Source organism: Limulus polyphemus, unplaced genomic scaffold (assembly GCF_000517525.1).
Source record: "Limulus polyphemus unplaced genomic scaffold, Limulus_polyphemus-2.1.2 Scaffold1994, whole genome shotgun sequence".
Classification (NCBI taxonomy): Eukaryota; Metazoa; Arthropoda; class Merostomata; order Xiphosura; family Limulidae; genus Limulus; species Limulus polyphemus.
This window is the reverse complement of record NW_013667604.1, coordinates 86,486-106,920: the sequence shown is the minus strand read 5'-3', so window position 1 is coordinate 106,920 and position 20,435 is coordinate 86,486. Positions and strand designations below refer to the sequence as shown.

The window sequence follows — 20,435 nt, the reverse complement described above, 5'->3', positions numbered from 1 at the left end:
ACTCTCTGTATAGCAGAAGTCCAGGCATTCTGATGATACTCTACATATGGCAACAGTCCGGACATTCTGGTTAAACTCTCTATATAGCAGCAGCCCGGACATTCTGATGATACTCTCTGTATAGCAGAAGTCCAGGCATTCTGATGATACTCTACATATGGCAACAGTCCGGACATTCTGGTTAAACTCTCTATATAGCAGCAGCCCGGACATTCTGATGATACTCTCTGTATAGCAGAAGTCCAGGCATTCTGATGATACTCTCCATACGGCAACAGTCCGGACATTCTGGTAACACTCTATATAGCAGCAGCCCGGACATTCTGATGATACTCTCTGTATAGCAGAAGTCCAGGCATTCTGATGATACTCTACATATGGCAACAGTTCGGACATTCTGGTTAAACTCTCTATATAGCAGCAGTCCAGGCATTCTGATGATACTCTCCATATGGCAACAGTCCGGACATTCTGGTTAAACTCTCTATATAGCAGCAGCCCGGACATTCTGATGATACTCTCTGTATAGCAGAAGTCCAGGCATTCTGATGATACTCTCCATATGGCAACAGTGCGGACGTTCTGATGGTACTCTCCATACGGCAACAGTCCAGGCATTTTGGTAACACTCTCCATGTGGCAGCAGTCCGGACATTCTGAATACACTCTACATACAATATGACCATGTTCTTCTGCAGCAAAATGCTTGTGTGATGCCTTATGTTGTCTTGTTTAACTTGATATTTTTAACCTATTGGATCCTTCAATGATCTGCTTGTGCAAAATGCTGACCTTGGACCTCAAATCTAGGTTTGTGTAACAACCTTCGCTATGATCGGGTTTACATCCTCTCTGTCACAACTCCATATGTCTGGAAGTGGACATCTACGTCTATAACTGTTGTTGTTGAAGAGTAATTTTGATCGCTATTATCGGGTTTACATCCTCTCTGTCACAACTCCATATCTCTGGAAGTGGACATCTACGTCTATAACTGTTGTTGTTGAAGAGTAATTTTGATAATTTGTTGTTCAAAATATTGCATTCGTTATTTTTTATACCTTTGCCATTGACATTTTGGATAGTTTTATATTGTCCCCCAATGGGACAGCAGTAAGTGTACAGACTTGCAACGCTAAAATCCTGGATTCGATTCCCCGCAGTGGAAACAGCAGATAGCCCAATGTGCCTTTGCTCTAAAACAAACATAGTTCTATATTACTTCCCATTTACTTTATGAAATGAAATATTGCTAATGTTAATATAATAAAGTGTACTAAGTAGATAAAAAGACTATCAAAACTGATGACACTACAAGTTGCACCCTGTTATAAATTTAATTAATATATATAATGGAAAGGAAATCAGTTATATATATATATATTTCCAATTAACACAGAAGCTAGTATTCATGGGGCTCCAGGCATGTCAGTGGTAAGTTTTCGGACTTGCAATGTGGTGGAGAGAGCGCAGATAGGCCATTACGTATCTTTGGGCTAAAAAACAAAACAAAAATATTATTTACGGCTCTCTCTTGTGACTAGTTATTGTAACCAGAATCTCTGCGAACTGCAATCATATACCCAAATGAAAATCAATATTTAGATGTTATTGTCAAATATTATTGAAGATAAATATAAGTCTCACTCTATTGGCGAATGGAATCTAAAGACGAACATGACTTAAAATTAAAATCATAAATAATATTCAACGTTAAACGGGTACACAATTAAAAACATTTTATTTAAGCCTATCTACGGCCTTCAAAAAGTTGACGACTCCACATGTTTCGACGTTGCAACGTCATCCTCAGGAGTGTAACGTCGAAACATGTAGTCGTCAACTTTTTTGAAGGCCAAAGATAGGCCCAAATAAAATGTTTTTAATTGTGTACCCGTTTAACGTTGAATATTATTTATGATTTTAACTTTATACACAAGTGCCAAAATACTATTAACATAAGCAGTGTCTGTTTGTTTGAAGTTAAGCACAAAGCTACACAAAGGGTTATCCGTGTTTCTAGCATTGTAAGTGCACAGACATGCCGCTGTGCCAATAAAGGGGGGGGGGGTAATTTTGTTACTGTCTTCATAAGTATATTCTTCCAAACATTTTAAAGTTGCTTGCTTCTATTGCCATTACCACATCGATGTGGTGGTTTTTCTAAACCTTTTTCAAAAACTCTATCAACAAGAAAAATTGCAGAACAACACGCTGGTTGATTGATTCTCTGAGAGTGAAATCCTGTAGCCCTATTTAGTGAACAACGACTTAACAAATGGATTCCGTATGTGTTTCTGTTAGTGTTGTTCAGTATTTATGCTTTTATATTCTCACTCCCAAAAGTCTTTGTACTTTCTTCCTTGTAAGTCTGTCTTCAGGAAAATGTGTTCAACACAGAACTACTAATATGTTAATGATTCACTACTAACCTTTTCTTAACCAGAAATACCATTACGTATTTTACCTGCTTTTAAAATGGAAACGGCAGATAATAAGAAATCTGTAATTTTTTATCTGAACATTATGATGATGTTTAGGTGAAATTGTTTTCATAATTATTATCATTTTTTACCACTTGTTTCTATCGTAGATTTAGGTGAAATTTTTTTCATAATTATTATCATTTTTTACCACTTGTTTCTATGGTATATTTAGGTGAAATTGTTTTCATAATTATTATCATTTTTTACTACTTGTTTCTATCTATGATATATTTCAGTGAAATTGAATTAACTTTAGAGTCATACCAAATAGGTCCACTAGATAACAGGAGATTTGCTCAAGATTATGGAAGGGAACTAAATCACTTAATAGCTAAGTCAATGTAAAATGAAGTAACGTGACTGGACACAGAGGTGAAATACAAAACACTAAATGAATAAGCTTTACAAGAACACTAAACACGAACAGTGTTTGTATACTTGCTGTTATTTATATGGGACGATCACCTTTACTGAACCACAGAACTGACTACTAAAGACCAAATTACAGATTACATTAACTAAAGGATGTTCCAGTCATGACTGACTAAATACAACAGTTCTCAGTTTGTAAAAAACCTCACATTTACCCAGGAGTTTCACTACCCGCATGACTCATTACAACATAGGTGGGGCTGTAACTATTAGAACAACCATTGAAGGACACTGCTACTGACATCCTTACTTGTGTTATATTGATTAATATATTCCCCAGGTGGTAACAGGTATTATCCATTTCCAAGAACAACAAAGGTAGCTTTAGAATGAAATTAATTTAATGGCTTTCTCGACTATATGCTATGTCTATTCTGCACATAAAAGAACAAATGATAAATTCAAAATAAATAGTGTAATATTTCAAGAAGATAGTCTGTTCAAATATGACATTCATACAGCACAAAAGATGTAATCAATCAGATATTTTTGTAAAGACTGATTTTTTTTTTTTACGGCTACTTAGTTTACCCAGAAAAATGTTTGTTTTTGTTTGTAGTAAGCGAGAGTTTGACATCTTGATCAGTAAATGGAGAACGAGTGATGAGTCAGACAGAGACCCACTTTTATCAGTGTCTGATTCAGAGTTTCTAGCTCTAAAAGATAAAGTAAGTATTTGTGTCTGTATCAAATGATGTTTGTGTCTTTCAAGTTTTAACAAATATTTTTTCTGGAACGTTTTTTAGTACATTAATTTGTTGCATGTAACTCATTTTCCATCACTAACAGAGAAAATTCTCAATACCAACGTTTTAAGTATTCATTTTATACAGTGTTGATTACGCTTCAGTCTAACAAAAGTAAGTAACTCTATCTGTGCCATAAAATAACTTGGTTATTCATCATATTTCTAGCTTCAAAAGATTGCATAATTTTTGAAAGTATCTAAGGTGTTATGAAGAATTGGAACCGTTAGATATTATACTTAAAACGTTGTCATAATTTGAGTAGCAAGATGGACTAGTGTATAGATAGTAAGTTTTTAGCAGTGAAATATATATTATTTCCTCTGTCTCTGTTATGTCTCTCTTTTTTCTTTTTTTTTACTTTCTAAATTTCAGGTAACTAACTATATATTCATTTTGGATGTTCAACTTCGTAATTTCTAACCAATTGGTTTTAAAGATTTTATTATTTCCCTCTCTATTTCTGGTTTCATACAATTGTGTCCAAGTAGTTTTGTATCCCAGCTTTTTTGGAATAAGTCTTAGCATTGATATGTAAAAAGAGAGAGAGTAGAAAAAGCACTAAAAGTTGTCATGTCTTTTATCTGTTGATGAATATTGAGAATTTTACTGGAAAGTTTCTAAACAAATAAGTTTGTGCTACTAAAGAAAGAACAATATCGAAACATTTTGCACTGACGTATGACTTCTGATCTTTTGTATTATTTTGTTTGGCCTCAGAATAACTTGTGCATCTTTTGGTTAATGAACAACCTACTAACTAAAGTGTCGTTATTGAGGACATGTATAACTTATGAAGTTTTAACATAACATATAAATACAAATAACCTTTCACTTTGTCTGCTCTTCTTAGATAAGTTTCTATTTTGTATGTTTTTATTAATGAAAGTAAAATGTTTAGTGAAACATTATTTGAGTAGTTCTCTTGTTTCATCTAGACTCGTCGTCACATCCGACTTCGTGAGTTACTGCTCCAACACTCTCACAGTTCATCATTAATTGTCATGTAAGATATATTCTGATATTAGTTATAGTAACTTATAGGAATATGAATTGTTATAGATTTAAATGTGTGTTAACACTAAAGTTGGGGTCATTGTATCTGCACCAAGTAGAAAAAATTTGGATCTCTATTTTTATACAACATAAACATTTTGTCAGTTTTTGCTTTTCCTAAGTAGTTTTCTATAGCAAAAAAAAATGTACAGGTTTTATGGTGTCACATGTTACAGTTACATTCTATACATATGATGCTACTCCATCATGCATGAAACAATTCAAATAAGAACTCTGTAGCTATAGTATCAGTCTATAAATAACTCAGTGTATCTAAAAACTCTCATCTATAATTTCAAAGCTGTGGTTACTCGACCTGCTGTAAAAAGTCTGTATTCCAGTTCTTGTGAATGATAGCAAAGTTAATTCAAATAAAATGATAATAAGTAAGCAGCATTAAAATAAGATAAAGAATGTCGTGTTATTAATTCTTCCTTATACATCCAATATGTAAGTAACATAATTGAAATTCATAATAATTACAATGAACTTGCTTAATCTGCCCTAACAGTTGTTGTTAAAAAAAAAATTAATGATATATATTTATATGTAGCATCTAGACCACTACTGCATCTGTCTTATCTCAGCTGATATAAAGAGCCCTGGTATTGAATGAAATGCCTTTATGGCACTGGATACAGCAGATGTAATATCGTTGACATATTATAGCATTTTCCTTTGATTTTATTGGGGGGCCTGGCATGGCCTGGTGGTTAAGGCTCTTGACTCGTGATCAGAGGATCACTGGTTCGACTCCCTGTCACCAAACATACTCACCATTTCAGCTGAGGGGCATTATAATGTAACAGTCAATCTCACTGTTCCTTGGTTAAAAAGTATCCCAAGAATTGGTAGTGGTTGGTGTTGACTAGCTGCCTTCCCTCTATTCTATCACTGCTAAATTAGGGATGGCTAGTGCAGGTAGGTCTCGTGTAGCTTTATGCAAAATTCAAAACACACCAAACTATTCTTTGCTTTCATTTATGGATTCCTAGAATAAATAGTCATTTTTCACATTAGTGTTTTCTTTTTTTTGATTTGTTTGAAGCTGTTAGCTTTAGTTTCAAAATAACCAGTTTTTTATTGTCTTTGGTAGGACCTTACCCATGCCTAGGAAAGGAACTTGCTCTGCTCCTATGTACATGGCCTGGTTGGAAACACTCACAAGAAACATGCCTCCTTTCCTACTGATAAGAGGCAATCAGACTAGTGTATTGACTTTCTACTCCTGAACATTCACTTATCTATCATGAAAAACAAAGAACTATGCTTATAGTAGATTTTATAAAGCATTTCCATTATCTTCTGTAATTACTTTTTCTATGTTAGTTATAGGGACGATCTTAGTTTTAACAATATCTTCATTATTTCTCTCAGTATGTGGATACAATTGATCCACGTTAGATTACATTCATAGTCTTAAGTATTGTTTTCTCTACTCTTAGATTAAAATAGTAAACCTTTTTCAAAATGGCATTAGTTAACACTCTTAGCTCTCGCTCTTAAGGCCTTCCTTTTTTGAGATGGCATTTAGTGTTAACATACTATAAGGATGCCATCCATTTATATAATAAGAAATCAAAGGGTTTGACCCAGCTGTGTTGTGATTAAAGGTGACATCTTTCAATCTTGTAGTACTGCAATATAAGATCCACGTCTTCTGTAATATTGATATCATTCTAACATATTTATGTAACATGACAAGTCGTATTTCAGTACAATTTAAGCTCTTTCCATTTTAATGCCTGATGATCCTCATTACAAACACAAACTTTAAGTTGTGTACCAGCTTCACCTACTTAAAGATCATGGTATTTTTGAGAAAAGTATGATGGGTTTCTTAGGTGTTAGTTTGTTGTTTTCAATTTTAGAAAGAGACTACACTTGAAGAATACTTTTCTGCTTTAAGGACTTTAATGCCACTTAAACACAATTTTCTTGTTAGTCCTGCACTGATGTTATTGGGTTATAAACATCATAATATTACAGTTAAAATGAGGTTCTTCCAAAAGAATTCCTATAACAAGTATTAATTTGTAAAATGTTCTTTACACGTATGAGTGTTTTTTCTTGTTGAACTAGCTAGAGCAACTAATAACTGTCCATCAAATAGTGCTTTAAAAACTGTGATTTAACATTCTCAAATAAATATGTATATGAACCGATACTGAGAAGACCCTTATAAAAATTATATTTTCAATAGATGGTGATACTTAGACAATCTTTTCATTTCCTTAGAAAGTTTATTAAATTATTTTTGTGCACTTAAATAAGATATAAAAATACCTCCATCACAATGATTAACAATTTCTTGTCATACATAAGCCACAAATTTTTAGACTCTTTAAATGAATCAAATGCTAATGTATCTGTTTGCTTGGTAATATATAAGTGGGATGATAAGATAAGCTTTCAAATAGTTGCAAGTAGAGTGAGAGTGACTAATTCACTAAGATTTTGGTCATTGTTCAATCTAGTTTCAACCAGTGCAAGGTTTGTAATAACTGGTTAAATGTAAACAGCATAATTATAGCTTACTAGATTGTGATTTGCTTAGATTTAGAGTATTTCAACAAGTTCACTGTGAGACTTGTGACAAACGTTATGTAGATGGTGCCTTTAAATATTTAAAAATTTTGTGTTGACAAACATAAAAATGCATCAACTTGTAACACAGAAGTCTTAAATTCTACCATGATAAGCTACATATCTAACTAATGGTTTACCATTGAAATTATGTTAATATTATATTCTGATCACAATTTTGAGTCTGATGTGTTGCTAAATTGGAAGATGTCACCTTAAATTGTTCTACAATACAACAGCTCTTTTCGCGGCTATATGAACCCATGTTCCTTTAGTACACAAGCACTGACTGCTGTCTCTACTGGAAGTTTTCAGAATCTTAATTAGTTGGAAATAATTATGATTTCAGCTGGTTATTCTAATAAAGCATTTAATCCATTATCATAGTGGTTTTAATCTCTTCTAGAATTACATTTGAGCTATTGCTCATTTTGATTTTTGTGTTGTTGTCGTAGCATAATTTATTAGCTGTGTAGTAGCGTATATATATGTGTACATTAGAGTAAGTTATACAGAACCAAGTGTTCTTGCACATTTTTTCCTCTTCCTCGTATTGAATTAGAAAATAAGTGATAGTCAGTTTCTATTGAGATATTTCTTGTGATTTTCCTAGATGGTTCAAATTATAATTACCTATTTGAAAAAAAGAAAGGAAAAAAAAAGATTCTTCTATGCACCTAGTTTATGTACTTAAATAGTGGTTTGAAAAACACATACATTTCGTTTTTCAAAATACGAAACAAGCAAGTCTATCTGTCGGAAATATTAGCTTGCATATATGTTGCCATATATGCTGGAAAAACATAGTTAAAGTCAATATGTAATTAAAGATTTAAGTATTCGTTAAAGGTGATGTGACCGTGAAAAGATTTTCTTCATCGTTACACTGTCCAGTTTTAAAGTAAAATTATATATATTTATTTTGCAAAATATTTTTTGTTTGAGGAAAGACTGTGCTTTACATACATATATTTTTTTATCCACTTTAATTATACTTGATCAAATTGTTTATTAATAAAAGTTGTTGAATTTATTTCAATTGTTCAGATTTCTTGATTGTTAAATTGACTATTATAATGCAAATTCCACATCTAAAACATTCTAGTGTTATTTTTAGGGAAATTGTTAAAACAGTGTTCTTCTTTTGTTTTTTACCACAATGAAAATGGCATATAATTTACTCTGGAAAATATCAGTGTATTTATTGTTTATAGTTAAAAAAACTGTATTATTAGAAATTTTTAAAGATACTTAAAATGACACTAAAACAACAAAGTGTTTTTATATTTTTATCTTGAAATTGACTATTTGTTTGAAACCAGTGACAACCATACCAAAAATGTGTTGAGTAAAATGGAAGATTTACTGTCCTTTTCCAGGAGAAAAAAAAATTGTCAGTTGTTTATTAATGTGAGCTTTACACACATAAAAAAAATGTACAAAGTGATATTTTTTTTTTGCATGGTTTTATAGGCTACATATGTTTTTGTATTAAGAGAATTGAATTCTCTTATTTGTTATATTCTTATTAATTTTTGTAGTTTAACTTTAAGAGGCCTGATAATATAAGTGCCTTTTTGTAAATATTACTGATCTAGATATGTTATTGTGTAAACATCATGTTGTTTTAAAGATTCACATTTCTTTCCGTAAGAAGTAATTTAAATGTCATTTTTATACATTTCATATTAATTTTCCTTGTTATATCTTAATGTTTAAAAAAAGGTTCAAGATTTATAAACAAAATATTTTTGTTATAGAAATATACACATTTAATTGTTATTTTAGTTAGTTAATTTTAGTTCATAGCATTGACATTAAATAAGGACCATGTACAGAATGTGCTATGTTATTTCCCTAAAGTTATGATATAAAAATGATACCTGTTCTTTGAATATATTTGTATTTAACCCAGAATATAAATGACATAACCAATACCCTCTCTACTGTAAAAATTAGTATATAACAAACTCCCCATCAATAACTAAAATGTATTACTGTTAAAATTCATTTATTACCATGATATTTTATATTTTTTAAACATATGATAAATATCATTATTTGTTAGAGCAGACTGGGTTATTAGCAGCAAAAGCCTCAAGTTGACTTATAATCTTTCAGAATTACTTGTTACTGTGCCAGTTTGGTCCTGAATGTACAAGGTACCTATAACTGTTGGTTATAGAGGGTGTTTAATCTTGTCTTAAAAAGCGAACAATTAGGTATGGACTTGCGTTACTGTCAAACAAATTAACAGCAGTACAGTAGTTCTAGAGCAAAAACTTTTTAACTATGATTAGTGTGTATTTTTAGCTGAGTAAGAAGTTTTAAAAAGTTACTAGAAATATATCTTTTTACTTTAGTATGTTTGAGGAAATAAACCTCCATTGTTTAGTTCATTCTTATATGTGATTAGAAAATATTGATGTGGGTACTTCATTTATATGGAATGATATTATTATATTAGCAAATGTTACACTGTTTGCACATTAATTTAAATCTGGTGTTCAAACTAAATCATAAATGTTAATACTAGTTTGTTTGTTTTTTACTGGAAATTAACAATTTCTTTACCTTTGTGAAAGAAAAGCTCATAGTAATTCTTAGAATTTACGATTTTACATTTTTCTGTACCACGTCCCTTGGTTTACATCCAGGCAATCTACAAACCTGTTTTGAATTTACACTTTCAGACTTTTAATAATGTTTTAATTATTTTGTCAGTTCTGAAAAATATAATATCAAGCATCAAGACAAATCATTTCTTATTTTCAGTCATTTCTCTGTATTTGAATTATACCCATTGTATATATATATATATATATTTAATATTTTAAGATTAAAAACGATAATACCAAAGTTTTTCTGTTGCTGACATATTTGAAGATTCTTTTTTTAAAACATGCAAGTTCCATTCTTGTAAAACGGTCATGACTGTGAAGAAATATATATTGTAATGTAAATATAAAAAGTATATTCTAAAGCTTGACATAAAGATCTGTAACGTAAACAGGCTCATTGATTCAGTGTAAGTGTAGATGTGTCTGTTTTTCAGGTATTTATTCGATGTTGTTTTGCAAAGTTTCAGCTTCTTATGTTAATTAACTTATTGATTCAGTGTAACTACATGGAATGGAGTCGTTTTTTTAAACTGCCTTGTTAGAATATTACTTCGTGTGGCAACAGCTGGTTGTAATATACCATAGAAACAAGTAGTAAAAAATGGTATCATCGATTCACAGATCTTGAACTCCTACTTATCCGAGCCTGAATCAGACTGCATGGTATCACCAATTCACAGATATATCTTGAATACAAAATACTTTTTGTAATGCATCTGATTTTTTTATGTATAACAGATATGTACATATTACTACTTAAAGTTCACTTAGCATGTTTTGTTTAGATGCATGTAATAATTTCGGAATTATAGTCAACATTCCTTCCCCAATACAAGGTCAATCCAGTAGACTGACCTCATTCACATTCAGTTAACATGATATATCTCATGTTTTTTCTGAAAAAAATTGGATATGGTATGGCTCCAGGGTAGCCCTGGATTTAATATGTTGGTGTTTAGATGCTGCTGACTGGCTGCCATCCCTCTGGTCAGTAATTAAAAGTTATGGATGGCAGAAGATGACCTTAGTACCTTTGTCATAAATATAATAACTGAAAAAATCTGCAGTATACACAGTGTATCTGAAAATGATATTTGCTTTGTAAGGTTAGAAATTAGTTTTAGTTTTTTTATTATGTGTTTGACATGTTATTTTATTCTAACTCTAATTGTTGTATCTCTGGTGTAATGTATAGTTTTTGTCATTAGCCATTTACTTATCCTAGTGCTGTTTATAGTTGAAATATTTGTGGAAATCTGAAAACTTTGTGGATAGGAAAATCCATGTTTTTTTCTTTGATCTTTCTAATACTATGTAGTATGTAAAAATTACATTATGTGTGTGTTAGTGTGTCTGTATGATGAAGATTTTCAGAGTCTTTGACACAATGATATATTATGTCAGAAAAATTTTAAATAATTCAAATAGTTAAAAAAATCATTTATGTAATATAATGCCTTTGGTATAGTTGGTTGAATTAAAAGACTACCAGATATGTGTTTCAGTATATATGTTTCTTTTTCTCCCTGTATAATTATATAAACTAAACAAATATTTATATGCACACAATGTATGTGTATACTGAGAGAGAAAATAAAGCTAAGTGCATCAACTTGTATGTTATTTTTGTTTTCTCTATCTGTAATATTCTGATTTTGTCAGCTGGTCGGTGTAGGCAAGCTTCGTCCAAACATGATTTTTATGGGCTACAAAAGTGACTGGCAAGAATGCGAGGAACAAGATGTTTTGGAGTATTTTAATGTCATCCAGTAAGTCTTTTTCTCTTCAATTAGTGAGGTATATTCCTTGAATTTTTTTCCTTGTGTATTTTAAGAGAATGTGTATTATATATTGTATAACAAATAGTATACTCTCCAGTGATTCAATATTCAATCTCTACAGTGGGCGTGGCACAGATAGCACATTGTTTAGCTTTGTACTTAACAAAATACAACATGTTAAAGGAAGAAACATCTCTACTAATTTTTTGGTTTATTATTATTAAATATATTATGCAAAATATTTTATTTTGTGTATGATTATAAGACAGCAAGGTTAAATACTGGTTTTTTATACATACCCAACTTGTTTAGGAACAACTTTTCGAATAAGTGTGATGGTAAGATATGGTAATGGGTTAAACAAATATTAAGTCATGTACACCTGTATCAGTACAGTAATGTATAATACATGTACAGTCCTATACATTTATATTTTTATCTACAAAATGTAAAGGCATGGGCACAAGCCTCCTGATAGCACCAAATAAATTTTAAAAATTATTCTCAAAGGCCAGATGTAAGCATGCCCAGACTGTGAATCCAAGTGTTTTTGGCTCACATCCCATTGTTGCAAAACATGATTTAACCTTTTGGGTCATAAGTGTACTATAAGAGCGATGGTCAAATACATTTATTTTTTTCGGGCAAGATTTTACAGTGGGTTCTGTTGACCAGATGTTTTTCCTCTGGTATATATATTAGTTCAAAATTAGGGATGCCATGCACAGATTGTCATTGTTTAGCTTTGTGCAAAAATCCTATTCTCCTGTACCTAGCACTTACCTCTGTAACAATCGGTGACCCAAAAACAAGGTACGAAAGTGCAAAGGGACATCTTGGGACATTTCTCACGGTGCTTCATATTAGTGATATTTTTCTTATATCTTGCAGCTGTTCCTTATCTTTCATCATAGAATAGTTAAAATGAAATATGAACAGAGAAACTAAGAAGTTAAAGGTTGATATTATGAATGTCAGATGTGTAAAATATTAATTTTGAATTATGAAAAGTAATTATTTCTGGTTTTTCTAAATCTTTAAACTTTCATTTCCAGTGATGCATTTGATATGCACATGTCCCTGGGAATTTTACGACTTCAAGCGGGCTTTGATTATTCAGAATATGATATTGCTGAGGAGAATGGAAATATTATTGAGAGAAAACCAGATTTGCAGAGAGAAGAGTCTTTTCTTAATTTTCCACGAAATATCTCTAGTGCACAGCTGTCAGGTTAGTAAATGTGTTCTTGTAAAGCCGTTTTTCATATAAAACATTACTTTAAAATGTATATGTATAAACCAGGTATGAATAAAATTTGTTCATTGATCATAGCTTTAAACTTTTGTTTCTTATTATTCATGGAATTTTTTTCAAGTTTCACTTTTAATAAAATAATATAGGATGATTACTGACTGATGTGCCTGTTACAAAAAAGATATAGTGTATAACAGTCTTAATAAAATAACTTAGTGTAATCACTGACTGATGTACTAGTTCGAACTATATATAATGTACAGGCTTAATGAAGTAATTTGCTCTAAATACTGATGGATATACCCCTTCCAAAAATAATATAGTGTATAATAGGCTTAATAAAATAATTTCAAAATGTATATAGTGTATATCTTTCATATCTAATTTTGAAAAACACATCAACATTCAACAGGATGTTCCTAATACATACATCTATAGTAATGATTCATTAATCCCATTACATATACATTATTATATTGTGTAAACCATAATAATACTGTAAACATTATCTAAGAAGTTAATATTTACATCAAAAAGTAAGGACTGCATTACAAACAGTAAGACCAAACCTATGATGAAATAAAACATGTTTATAATATCAAACAAGCCTTAAACAAAAATGCTGCACAACGAAACAGAACTACCAGGGCATAGGCTGCTGTAATGTATGGTACAAGATGTGTCCTAGTTTTATAATAGAAGAATATGGAATATTCTTGTTAGGAGAGAGGGTGCTGTATATTGGAAAAGAATACCTCTTTCTTTTATCCAAAATATTTGAATTAATATCATTATTAAGTGTTTTAATTTCCAGATCTAAATGATGTACATCTTATACAGAAATAGTTATTTTATTCTAGTATATTTTTTTCTGCTGTCCTACTACTATTACTTTATTAATTTGAGTATTAACTACCATAATGGGGGCTGGAATGCCAACTTCAGGAGGTAAGGTTTTTTTACTCACCACCTCCTAGTGGTAGGCACTTTTCTTTCCCTTTTTCTTATTTATTTTTTACTTTTTTCCTCTGAGAATGGGCACCTTCCCACAACTATCTGCAGGCAGTGAAGGGTGATATAGATGTGGGATGTTGTGATATCCACATCTTGTTCTCTTACCTTTTATTTTAATTTTTTCTTATTTTACTCTTATTTTTTATTTATATGCGAGGTTTTGCAAACAAAGGTTAAGAGTGATAGACAATGTATCCCCACCTACTTCTACAGTCACCTCGAGAAACCATGACACGTTTTATACTTCACGTTATAGCCTGTAACCTGGTGGCTTTGTTTTCTTGTTAAGCATTTTTGTTTAAGGCTTGTTTTATATAACAATAATGTATATTCAAAATACAAAAATAAGTTTCACTAAAATACTTTGATATTATTTTATACATTACAGTATTAATTCATTGAATATTTTTCTGATGTTTTCTTACTTGCTTATAGTTCTTTTACTCATTTTTGTCATTGAATTACAAAATGCTTTGTTAGTCCACATTTACACACACACACACAAGTTGTTAGTTCATGCTATCCATTTTCATAATTTTAATGTTAGCCATACATAGTAAAAGGTTTTATGTCATAGCAAAAATTACATTTTAATACCACATGTAAAGAACAAATAACCTTGTTGAATCATTTAGTCCATCAAAAAGATTAATGATTATTTAAAATGTCAAAAACATAAATGGTGCAGGATTTGGTTAAATTGACTTTAAAAATTGAACAGTGTGACAAATATCAAATTATTCAAAAAATGAGAGCAAAAGCTGATTTTATTAGTTATTTTCTAATATCAAGAATACAACATTTTACTGTTTGATTCAGTTTTGTTTGTTTTTTGGTATTGAGAATCAAACCCTAGATTTTAGGGTTGTGGGTCCACAGATTTACAGCTGACCCACTGAGAAACAGAAAAATTTAATAAATTCATCAAAAGTTAAGCTTTTGAAATGCAATAAAATCAAAATTTAATATCTGAAAAATACTTTTCTCTGAGCCTCTTTATAAATATTTTAAGTTACTGTTTATATGAGAATGTTTTTCTTCATTAACTTTTCAATAATTAGATGCTATTAAATTGAGCTCTAAGCTATTCGAAATTAAAACAATTAAGTTGTCAGTTGTGTTCTAATTCTTATTTCATCAAAAAAATTTTAACAGTCAAATTTCTTTGTTTTTCTAATGAAATATATATATGTACACATACATACATATATACATACTTACAGATGTTCAGATTACTTTGACACTTTCTTTATGATTAAGTGGTTTTTCAAATGGATTATTCTTAATGTACTTGGTTTTGTTATAGTATTAGTTTCACTTAATCATAAACAAATTTGGTTTGACCAAATTTTATTTTGTCTTCATAAAAAAGAATTCTTAATATGATTCCTTCCAGGAAAGAACTGAATTTCAAAAGGTTCTGTGACATTGATAGTATTAAGCTACCCTGGTGGAATGCTGACAATGAAAGAAGTAACATTCAGCTCTTAGTGCAAATTACTAATACTTTAAACTGTCAATACTAAGAATTTTTTTTAATAGGTCGTGGAGGACATATGAATTATATATTGACATTTTTAGTATTCTTTTTGTGATTCTAATGCCTTTTCTGCCTTCATATTTTAATGGAAATTTGGTAAGTTATACTTGTTTATCTGTCCTCAGCAATGAAGCCTACAGCTTCTTGGCTGATGATGTTTGCAGCATTTTCTGGTGGTGGTGGTAAGTTAAATTGTCAGTTCAGGCCTGTGCACCATCTCTGTATAGTTTTTTAGCAATCAGCCAATGTTTTCTTGCATGTTTGATTGCATGCCATATATAACCTGTTCTATGACTATTTAATTTTTGATTTATTGTCAGAAATAAGTTTTTTGTTTTTTTTATAATTGAAAACAGATTTCAATTATGGCATGGTTTAATGAAATTTTCTTACAAAGTTTTTTCTGCTTTGTTCAAAAGACTCCATGACGAGTACGTTTCTTGTTATAATCTACATGTATTCACATTTTAGTATTGCTGCATTCTATCCATAAAACTTCTGAGTGTTCCTGTTTTTCACAGGTTACATCACAAATATTAGCCATGTTTTTAGTTTCTTGAGTAAAAGTGTCAGATATTGACATAGGGTGACTCCTTAAGTTGGTATACCAGAAAAGAAACTACGCTCATGATAGAGGGGAGAAATAAAGCAGGGGTGCAGGGCTATTTAGATCCCTGGAAAGCAGTTAGGTTTTAATTGTGTTCTACAATGAAATATAAGTCTCTTCTTTACTTAAATATGTCCAAATAAAACTAAAATTTTTATGTCCAGAAAATGTATACTAAAGGCCAAAACAGAGGAGACTGAACCTTTTAAATAAAAGAACAAACCTTGTCTAAATCTTAAATAATAGAAAACTATTACTTTTGCCTTGAAAACTGTCGTTTGTTTGTTATGAAAGCTACACGAGGGCTATCTGCACTAGCCGTCCCTAATTTAGCAGTGTAAGACTAGAGGGAAGGCAGCTAGTCATCACCACCCACCGCCAACTCTTTGGCTACTCTTTTACCAACGAATAGCGGGATTGACCATCACATTATAATGCCCCCCATGGCTGAAAGGGCGAGCATGTTTGGTGTGACGGGGATTCGAACCTGCGACCCTGGCCACGCCGGGCTGAAAACTGTCAAAAAGCATATTTACATTCATTTCAGTTCTACATTTCAATAATATGTATAATAGATTAATGTGAATAAAAATATATATGCAAATATCATATAGGTTGTTGCAAATATCCTATAGGTTGTTGCAAGTATCATATAGGTTGTTGCAAATATCATATAGGTTGTTGCAAATATCCTATAGGTTGTTGCAAGTATCCTATAGGTTGTTGCAAGTATCATATAGGTTGTTGCAAATATCATATAGGTTGTCAAGAATGTTAAATTTTAAAGTCCTGTGTCATGATAAGAATTCGCTTTTTGACAACAGATTAAAGTAAATATAAAAACTAAATTTCTCCTTATTGTGCTGCAAGTATAAGGTGCTTACCAAATCACTGCTGTAAGAAGTAATGTTATTGCAATGATGGGGTTGGAAATACACAACATTCAAGCAATGGAACAGTTTTGAGATCGGTCACAGAAGTAATGGTAGTGCATGGCATATATTTTTTAAGTGGGAAGGTTTGTCATGACCTGTTATTTAGGGCACTCAACTCAAAATCTGCAGATTGTGGTTCGAATCCCCGTCACACCAAACATGCTCACCTTTTCAGCTGTGGAGGCATTATAATGTGATGGTCAGTCCTACTATTCGTTGCCAAAAGAGTAGCCCAAGAGTTGGTGGTGGATGTTGTCGACCAGCTGCTTTCCCTCGAGTCTATAATTTTTAAGTTAGGGATGGTTAGCACAGATAACCCTTGAGTATCTTTGCATGAAGTTCAAAATAAACCAAACTAATTTAGAGTTCATAGATAATTTGTGCTACCATGCACCATTGATGCTTGTTGTTTCGTAAACTTTGTTTTTTATTCATCAGTTTTAATCATTTGTGGTTTCTACCATCCCTTAATAAAATTTCTGAAACTGCCCTATTCAAGAATCACACTTTTAACAGATTTTATGTAAATTCTGTATTTCCATTAGAATATTTTTATGTAAGATTTTTGAACTTCTTTAGGTTTTTTCTATCTAAAACGTGTTTAAAACATGAGCCAAAAACAAAGATGGATTTACAGAAGGTAAAGGTTAAAATAAGCAGCATACAGCCTGTGTTAAACTGTTTATTATAGCCAATGCAGGATCTGTACAAGTGGTTCTGAAAAGAACTGTTGATTTGAATTCTGAAACAACAAAGTGTTTTACCCCTGCATGGCCTGGTACATACATCCAGGAGAAGGTCTTAACACGCAGTTTCTTTGCTTTCTGCCAACCATCTGGGGACTGACTATGTTAAATTTAAGCAGTACTATATTTATGCAGTTTGTCTTGTGTATGTGTAGATACTGATACAAGAACAAAAATAGTTTATTTCCCTGCTGCTAATCTTCCTTTAACAGTTACTTGTTCTTGCTTATATGGGATAATATTTTTATCTTATCAGTTTGTGCATGCCATTTACTATCTTAAACAGTCTATTAAAGTGTAACCTGACTCAAGCAAATTTTCCTTAATTTTTTTATTTTTGCCTTTCGTATGTAAATGTTTTTTTTTCACAGTGCAGTGTTTGTTTTTAAATTATGGTTTTTATAGATATGTATTATATAACTAACTTTTAAAAGATTAATGTTTGATGAATAGAAAATAGAGATTTTTCATTAATGATTGTTTTCTGCCAATACAAATTGACAATTAACCTATATAAAAAGAATTTCTTAAATTTTCTTTTTAATATACAGCACCAACCTCTCATCAGACCACTCCAGTTTCCACTCCTGTGCTTCCTCGTTTTACTCCTGCGGAACCTCAAAAAGAAAAAAATAATACTGCAGAGGCTCAGAAGAGTTCTCAATTAATCAAAGGAGTATTAAAAGATATACCCAAAAATATTTTAAGTAATGTAAATCAGTTCCAACACAAACAAAAGAAAGGACGAATTGATGTATGGTGGTTATATGATGATGGAGGTAAGTTAAAAATTTTGTTTGAATCCAGCTATTACTGTCACATTTTGTTCATTATTAACATGTGTTTAATATTTCTTGTAAACACTCAAATCTATAATATCCATGACTTCCTCGCTCTTGATTATATATTAAACTTCAGTCTAATTTTCAAATCTTAACTTAAAAAGTTCCCGATAAGTAAGTAATTATTAGAGTTTTGTCTCTTCATAGTACTTTACATGTAGCTCCAAGTTAACATTTTTAGAAATATATCTGTAACTACAGGTCTTACAATGCTCATTCCATACCTTTTAACAACCCGTTCTTTGTGGAGCAGTTGTGAGCTCAGGGTGTTTTCTTTGGCCAACAAAAAGGATGAACTTGATCGAGAACAACGCAAGTAAGTCATTTTGTCTAATTTCCCAAGAATGTAAGAAAAAAATGCAGTATAGTCCTTTTTAATTTAACTACGTATATTGGTTCAATAACAATTATTATGCATATATTTATATATATAAAGATCAAATATTAAATGAATAAATACATAAAACAAACAAACATCATCCAGTGGCCAATATAGATCATCCATTAAAACTCGTGAATATATATATGGTTATAAAATTTATTGTTGTTTTCAAAATGTATGTTCTTATCTATAGATTGTTTTTTTCTGGCTAGTCTGTCAGAAGACGAATACTAATTTTTGTGCAAACTTAAAAAAGTTTCACTATTTCAGAAAACTGCCTGATTCTTTCCAACTGTGCTTCATCCTATCATAAATCTAGCTGTCAATGAGATTGTTTTTAATTAGAAAATAAATGTGTTTTTTAATCAGTGAATTTAGACAGCTAGCTACTAACTGTGCTTGTTTTTCACTAGCATGGCAGCTTTACTGAGTAAGTTTAGGATTGATTACTCAAATGTCATTGTCATCCCAGATCTCATAAAGCCTCCTCAGCAATCAAGGTAAGTATGGTACAGAAACTAATAGATAATCTAGCTGCAATATAACATAATAAACTTTACCTCAGATCAGGATAAGTGTATAATAATATATATTGGTCAAGAAGCTCATGTTTTGATATTTGCTCATTTAGATATTTTTTTTTGTATTAAGGATATGCTTAAACTACATTATATAGATAATAATTTATATAATGCTCTTTGAAATTTTCACATAACTTGTGGTGTATGCAATCATCAATTATAACACACAAACAAACAAAATCTGTTTTTCATAATCTATTCAATCAGGAAGTGTTTCAGTTAGCAAAAATGAAACTACACACTGGGGAAAACCTCCCCAACCAGTGGAAATTCCTTTCTGCTCTTACTCGTATTCATCATGCATGACATTGGAGGCATAATTTTCTACCATATGCTTATGTGCCTACAGTTGGCTAATGAGTGAATATATCAATGCATATTCAAGATTAGAGGAAATTAGATCATATTACCATAGTGACAAAAGCTAAATCCCACAGTGACAAAAGCCAGACTAATTAATCATAGATATTATATAAACTTCACCATTATAACAGACCTAATGGTATTCCTGTGGTTTGCTGACCCAAGCTGTGCTGATGAGCCTTGAATAGACGAAACTGCAGTCCACAGCAGATGGTACGGCCAATCAAAGAATAATATTAGGCCTCTACGTTACAGATTCTCTTTTCAATTTTGCCCCTGGTGAAAAAGAAATCTTTAATTAATAGTTACATTGCTTCTAATAATTGATCATTGGCATGACCAATCATCAAATATAATTTTATAACCAATTCTGATCACAGTAATTTGTTAAAGTAAACTATTTATGATCCTTTCATGACTTGTTCTAAAAATTTATAAGCTATTCATCAAGCTTTTTTGTTA

The 20,435-nt window shown here is 31.2% G+C and overlaps 2 protein-coding genes across 2 annotated transcripts in view; both read left to right on the top strand.

Moving 5' to 3' along the window:
- Positions 1-20,435, top strand: part of LOC106465595 (solute carrier family 12 member 2-like) — a 49,684-nt gene that overhangs the window by 25,589 nt on the left and 3,660 nt on the right. Inside the window, exons 11-16 of the mRNA XM_022393526.1 lie at positions 11,590-11,696; positions 12,764-12,939; positions 15,643-15,699; positions 18,357-18,584; positions 18,849-18,963; positions 19,443-19,529. Coding sequence (XP_022249234.1) covers positions 11,590-11,696; positions 12,764-12,939; positions 15,643-15,699; positions 18,357-18,584; positions 18,849-18,963; positions 19,443-19,529 — 770 coding nt within the window. The remainder of the gene's footprint in view (positions 1-11,589; positions 11,697-12,763; positions 12,940-15,642; positions 15,700-18,356; positions 18,585-18,848; positions 18,964-19,442; positions 19,530-20,435) is intronic.
- Positions 2,654-7,957, top strand: LOC111087308 (bumetanide-sensitive sodium-(potassium)-chloride cotransporter-like). Its single transcript, XM_022393527.1, has 3 exons — positions 2,654-3,586; positions 4,603-4,670; positions 5,817-7,957. Exons 1-3 carry the CDS (start codon positions 3,365-3,367, stop codon positions 5,950-5,952), a joined length of 426 nt encoding a protein of 141 aa, XP_022249235.1. The 5' UTR covers positions 2,654-3,364; the 3' UTR covers positions 5,953-7,957.

Coding starts and splice junctions, on each gene's coding strand:
- LOC111087308 (XM_022393527.1), top strand. CDS start 3,365: ATGACATTCATACAGCACAAAAGATGTAATCAATCAGATATTTTTGTA. Junction 3,587..4,602: donor TTCTAGCTCTAAAAGATAAA/GTAAGTATTTGT, acceptor TGTTTCATCTAG/ACTCGTCGTCACATCCGACT. Junction 4,671..5,816: donor AGTTCATCATTAATTGTCAT/GTAAGATATATT, acceptor TGTCTTTGGTAG/GACCTTACCCATGCCTAGGA.